At 43.8% G+C, this 6827-nt stretch overlaps 1 protein-coding gene across 1 annotated transcript; it reads left to right on the top strand.

Annotated features, from left to right (window-relative positions):
• The first annotated feature begins 413 nt into the window (after positions 1 to 413).
• On the top strand, positions 414 to 3074 carry LOC120612975 (putative MAGE domain-containing protein MAGEA13P). Its single transcript, XM_039875695.1, has 3 exons — positions 414 to 685; positions 1052 to 1143; positions 1981 to 3074. Exon 3 carries the CDS (start codon positions 2046 to 2048, stop codon positions 3072 to 3074), a length of 1029 nt encoding a protein of 342 aa, XP_039731629.1. The 5' UTR covers positions 414 to 685; positions 1052 to 1143; positions 1981 to 2045.
• Positions 3075 to 6827: the final 3753 nt, after the last annotated feature.

Here is a 6827-nt window from a genome sequence, read left to right as displayed (position 1 = left end):
ACCCTGTGGAGGACTGAGGGTAACCCCCACCCCAGAACACATAGGGAGCCACACAGAAACCTACCTTGCCTTTGGTGTCAGTCTGGTAGACTCTATGCAGCTCTGTCAGGCTAAGGACCTGTCTCACTCCTATCTTGGTGGTCTTGGTAAGGTAAGGGTCTTGATGTGAGGGGTGAGTTTCAGGTTGCCGGAGGGGTTCAGGCAGTAGAAGTCAAGACAAGGCTGAAGAGTTGTCCCATTCCAAATACAGTGGGATACATCCCACTCCCCACTCTGGCCCTGCTTTGAGCTCTGAGAACTGTGTGGCAGAATACTCACATGTGTTGTATCCTGACTTTTGCCTTGCGAGTCTGTGGGAGGCAAGGTTTCCTCTGAGGAAGCTGTACTAGGGTCAGCAGGAGGGAGGAGACCAAGGGAGGAGACTGAGGACTTGCCAGCCTTTAAGGTGAGGACACTAATATAAGACTGAAGGAAAGGAGCTCAAACCGCAAAGAGAAGGTGCCCTAGCCCCCATCTTGCCCCTGTTCTCTACCCTGGAAATTCCCAGGCAGAGCCTCAGTTGTTTTGTATCCGGACCTCCATCTTGAGGGTGTGAGAGACGCGCGGCTTTTTCTGAGCAGTACCGACTCAGGTCACGGACTCAAGTCGTCAGAGAGAAGTGCCCCAGGCTCTGCCAGGCATTAAGGTGAGGACCCTTATGGAGGGCAGAGGGGACCTCCCATCAGACAGAAAACAACCCCACGGACACATCCTTGCGGTCAGCCTTTGGAGGCCCAGGGCAGGGCAGTTAGGTAGAGATGCCTCCCGCAATGCTCTGTACTTCCTTGTGGATGATATCCGGGAGATGGGAGCATTGGCCTGAGGGCAGCATTCCCAGGTCTGCAGAAGGGAGAGGGTAAATATTAATTCCTCACAAAGGACTGTGGATATGCCCCACCACAGAACCCAGAGGCATCTTTGCAGAAATTTACCCTGATCCCTCTGTCAGCCCTGGGGACCCTAGGAAATACCGTCAGGCTGAACATCCACCTTTCTTCCACCCCATTTACAGATCAGGGGCCTCAGGAAGTTACAGGCCTTGGTCTAAAAGGCCCACCCTCTGGTAATTGGAAGAAGGAGTCCCAGCCCCTGCTGGACTTTGAGGTGAGTACCTAAGAGATGACTAAGTGTACCTACCACCCCAGAGCATATTGGATCCAGTCCCCACTGTCTGACTTGGGAGATCTTGGGCAGGATGGCTGGATATGGCCTCTCTTCACTTTTATGTCATTGGTCTTCAGGTGGTGAAAATTTTGGTCTGACTCCATAACTTCACATCAGCAGAGGTAGTCACATCAGGTTAGCCCAGGAAGGAGCCACAGGCTCTGTGAGTAAAGTGAGGACCCTGAACAAAGATTGAGGGCCGTTCCCTCCTCAGCCCTTAGAGAGATAAGGTTCCTTCCCTTCCCTGCCCTGAAAAGCCATGAGAGGCCCTGCTGCACAGTGTCAGGATTTGGTGTGCCCTCCCTCCCACCTGTTGGTTTCAAAGGTCTGGACTCCATTTAACAGAAGGGTGAGTCTAAGGCTCGGCCAGGAATTAATTTGTGGTTGGAGGAATGGGTGAACTTCTACTGAAGAACAGATGGGACCCAGCTCTTTCTATCAACCATGATAGGACCTAGGGCATGGTGGTTAAATCTAGCACTCCCTCATCTCCACTGCTGTCTCAGGGAAGTAAGGCCCTGGTTTAAAGAGAATGATCTCAAGTCAACAGAAGGAAGAGTCCCAGGCCCTGCCAGGCATCAAGGTAAGGACTGAGATGATCCCCCTATTCCAGGAGAGAGGGATCCCCACAGAGTTCATCCAGCCCTCTCTGCCACCCCAGGGAGGTCCTGGGCAAGTGTGGCCAAATATGATATCCCCTCAGTACTTCCTGTTGGTCTCAAGAATGTGAGCTCCTGTTCTGAGAGTTTTGTCTCATACTCTTCCTCTCTCCCTCAGGCCATTAGCCCCCATCACCCACCTCCTGCTCACACTCCTGCCTGCTGCCCCCAATACAAGTCATCATGCCTCATAGTCTGAAGAGCGAGTGCAACAAGCTTGAACTAAGCCTTCAGGCCCAAAATGAGGCTCCAGACCTGATGGGTGCACAGGTTCCTATAACTGAGGAAGAATCTGCCACCTCCTCTCTCTCTCCTTTGGTCCAGGGCACCCCAGAGGCGGTGCCTGCTGCTGGAACACCAAGTGTTCCCCAGAGTTCCCAGAGAGCCTGCTCCTCCCCCACTGCCATAATAGCCACTCCATCGAGTCAATCTGATGAGAGTTCCAGAAGCCAAGAAGAGGAGGGGCCCAGCACCCCACAGCCTCCAGCACACCCCGAGTCCTTGCTCACTGATGTGCTACACAAGAAGGTGGCTGAATTGGTGCAGTTCCTGACTGAAAAGTATATGACAAAGGAGCCCATCACGAAGGCAGAAATGCTGAAAAGCATCCTCAAAGAGCACAGGGACCACTTCCCTGTGGTCTTCAAGAAAGTCTGTCAGTGCATGGAAGTTGTCTTTGGCATTGAAGTGAAGGAAGTGGACCCCACCAACCATTCCTACGTGCTCGTCAGAACACTAGACCTCACCTACGATGGGATGCTGAGTGATGTCCAAGGCATGCCCAAGACCGGCCTCCTGATACTTGTCCTGGGCATAATTTTCATGGAGGGCAATCGTGCCCCTGAAGAAAAAATCTGGGAAGTACTGAATATGATTGGAGTATATGCTGAGAAGAAAGATTTCATCTATGGAGAGCCGAGGAAGCTCATCACCAAAGATTTAGTGCAGGAAAAGTACCTGGAGTACCGGCAGGTGCCCAACAGCGATCCTGCTTGCTACGAGTTCCTGTGGGGTCCCAGGGCCCATGCTGAAACCACAAAGATGAAAGTCTTGAAGTTTTTCACCAAAGCCATTGGGACTGACCCAACTTCCTTCCCAATCTGGTATGAGGAAGCTTTGAGAGATGAGAAAGAGCGAGCTGATACCAGAGTTGCCAACAGCAATGGTACTACTGACACAGCCAGTTCTAGTGTCATGTCCTGTCCTGAGTGAACTCTGAGGACACTCTGTGTTTGAAGAGGGCAATCAAGATTCCAAGTAGTGGAGAGCTGAATTGCAGATTTTTTCTTTTTTTTTTTTTTGGTATGTTTCAAATGTTCTTTCTCTTAAAAGATTTATTAGCTTCAGAGTATAGGTTCACAAATGATATTAGTTATGTATTTATTGCTGTTTAACAGGCTTAAGGATAAGAATTTTGCTGTTCTATAAAAGAAATTGGGGAACCTTTCATCTCATATTGTGATCTGGAGCAGGATAACATGGCATTGGAATAGGAATTTCTTGAGAAATGTAAAAGTGCTCAGCAATAAAGTAGATGGGATCAAGAAATAGAGGAAAGAATGTACAAGATGGTTATCCTAGGATTCCTGCATCTCTTTTAGTCTGCTGTTTTGTAAAATTAAAGATATATACCTGAATTTGCTTGGCTAATTAAAGAATGTAGGCAAATTAAATCTTAATAAATGAGAGCTCCAACTCCCTGGCTCGTTTATTCTCATAAGTATGTTTTATAGGTGAGAGAAAAGCCTAGAATGGAAAACTGCTCAGAAGATCCTTTGGGATCATGAATAAACCACCTGGAGCAGGTGTGGACAGTGTCCTGTATTCTTGTCCCCATGCCACTGAACACAGTGGACAAACTTAGCGCTGTATACACATTGTCTGCGAGGATTAGGATAATCTTTCTTTGAAGTGGCGCCCAAAGGCTGGCACTTTTTCCCTGCCATGGGAATGCCAGAGCCCACTCCATTGAAAAGGTGTTTTAATTAAGTTATCTTGAGTGTAACTTGGCCAACTAAGCAAGGGCTAGATATTTGGTGGGGGGTGATATGCATGAAAATAATGTGTTTTATGGAAGAGCAGCTAAGATAGAGGAAAGGAGTTAGTCCTTGACTCAAATTCTAGGAGTTTTGAATTGCATTCAGCTGGAGAAGACTTCCTCATATCCACATTAAATAATATATCCACTAACAGAAAATTTACTGAGTTTTATTTTCAAAGCTGCATTTTTGGTTCTCTTGGTGTCTTGTGTCCTAGAGTGCTACATATTCTCTGGTCTGTCATACCATAGAACACATTTTACCACACACACACCACACACACACAAACAAATGCAAGTGAATGATAGAGGCTGGGGCCAAAATCATGTTAGAAATTACTGCTATTCCTTAAAGATCTAATCAGTGTCAGACACTGTGCCAGATGGTTTACTTACATTACATACATACCAGCAGTTCTGTAAATCAGGATTTATCAAACCCACTTTATAGATGAAGAACCTAAGTAAGACTCCTAGCACTTAGCAATTTGCCCAAGATCATATATCTAATAAGTGACAGGACTAGCACTAGTTCCCTCATCTGAATTCATCTAGGCCCAGACTGTTCCCACTCTTCCCAACTTGAGGCAGACCTTTTGTCTCTTAGTTCCTTTCTCTTCTTGGGATTCTATAATGATTTTCAGGTAACAAAAAGAAGGGCCCTGTGGCCAAGGTACTAAAAGCATGCCTAAAGAAGGAAGATGGCAAGGAGGAGCAAACAATATGAGGATTGTCTGTGGGTTTCATTTACATAGGGTCTTCCTGCCTGAGCTCCAGGGCTCTTTGAGAGCTGACTCTGCCAAAGTCCTGACATTTTTGTCCAGTCCCAGCACTTTGCTGCATTACAGAACCCTTCCCCTGATCTTCCTCCATGTGCCCTCCTGTCCAACTCTGGAACCTGGCCTGATGATCACCTTGTCACTTCCTTTTCCTCTGAAAACTGTGTACCCTGGTCCAAGTGAAACATCCCCAAATTATCTGCCTAACCCCTGACAGAACATTCCCACTCCCTGCAGAAGTCTCCTGGCTGTCGCATCCCTCTTCCTGAAGCCACATAAAAAAGCACACTTGGCAGATGTTTAGATGCCTAGGTATCTCTCTTGGCATCTTTAACACATTTTCAAATTGCTTTCTAATAAGCTGATAAATAGAGTCTGATTTGCACATAATCTATGGTTCTTGGGACATATAACCCTGAAGTTAAAAAGTGTTTGTGAAACCACACTGATATTTGTATTAAGATTCTAATAAGATATATTATTTGAAATGGACCACTGATCACATTGACAGATGAATGAGCTTACCTAGATGGTCAAAAATCAAAGCCTTCCTTATAAGTGGTAGATGAGGTAACACCATAGAAATCAATGTGTAAGCAAACATCTTACAGGGACTGGATCCCTAAAACCCTGGAGTCCTCTTCAGAGATGAACAATGGTTACTTGGTGGACATGTTAACTCTGAATAAAGAAGAAGAAGAAAATAAAAAAACAGTTAACCATCCTTTCATTGCCTCATGTATGTGTATCTGCCTCACAGGAAAATCCTGGTTTGCAATTATGCCTAATGGCACCTATACAGATGTTTGGGAATGTTCAGAGTGAGGAAGGTAAAAGAGATTCACAAGTTAAGATTCTGACTATGCATCACAAGGAAGGAAAAAATTCTCAGGCTACCGAGATTATGGAAGTTATTGCAAAGAGCAGTACAGACTTTGAAAACATTTAGAGGATCCTTTTAAAACTAAATGTGGTCCTGTATGTGAAAGCACCTGTCACATAGTAGGCATTTGAAAATGTTGGTGAATTTTAAGGAAAAATTGGTTTTCTCAAAAACTCAAAAATTGAAGAGGGTTGTTGTAATAACAAATTATAATAGTTGCTTTTTATTGAGCACCTACTCTATGATAGCTTATGGGAGAGACTACAAGTGCTCATCCACATCTTGTCTTTCTCTCCTTTCTGGGTGGTCCACTAGTAGTTAGGCAGGGGCCAGTGTGCCATTTCCATGCTTCCTCTGCCATTCAGCAGGAAACATGGAGACCTATGTTGAGATAGTGAAGCTACAAGGTGGAAGATTGCTGAGTAAACTGAGGGCAGAAAGTCTCTGCCAAGAAAAATCAGAATCCAGTGAACAATAACAACAACAACAAAATTGGTTGTGTTAAGCTACCTAAATTTCAGGATTTCTCTGTGCATAAGTGAGCAGTTGCTTTAACTAATTAATACCCAGAGTTTATTTCTGTTGTTAGGCTTATTTAAACATTTTAATTAAAAAAATAATTGTGTGTATATACTTATTGCAAAATATTCTGAAAATACAGATCAATTACAATTCCCCCTTTTACAAAGTACCCCCAAAATTCAACCCTCTCCTCAGAGGTAGCTACAATTAATCTGATGTGTACTATTTTAAAACTGATTTAGGCTTCTCCATAGACATGCTATACAAAATTTTTTTTTTTTTTACATTCATGAGCAATGAAATACAAATTCATCCAGTGCCTTTGCCACTTAATAAAATGGATTTAGGGTCTTTCCTTGATAGCACATATAGATCTACCTCACTTTAGTAATTATTCTCTAGAATTCTGACATATGTATATGCCATAATTAATTAAACACTTCTCTTCCTGATAAATACATAAGATGTTTCCCCTTTTATATTATTAATAGAGCTTAAATCAACATCTTAGAACATAAATTATTGGGTAAATGTATTTTCTCATATGAAAGACATTTTAATATGGAAAATTGGATTAAAGTGGTAAGGGTATGAATATTTTAAATTTTCGTAAATATTGCTGAAACTTTATTCTGATTATGCTATAACAATTCATTTTCTCCTAAACTAATGTATTTTAATGCCCTACATGTTCAGAACCATTTTATATTATCAATTTTTCAAATTTTGAGCAAAATTATGGG

This window comes from Pteropus medius, unplaced genomic scaffold (genome assembly GCF_902729225.1).
Source record: "Pteropus medius unplaced genomic scaffold, Ma_sr-lr_union100, whole genome shotgun sequence".
Taxonomy (NCBI): Eukaryota; Metazoa; Chordata; class Mammalia; order Chiroptera; family Pteropodidae; genus Pteropus; species Pteropus medius.
The sequence above is the reverse complement of the archived record's forward strand: the minus strand, read 5'-3'. Positions and strand labels throughout refer to the sequence as shown.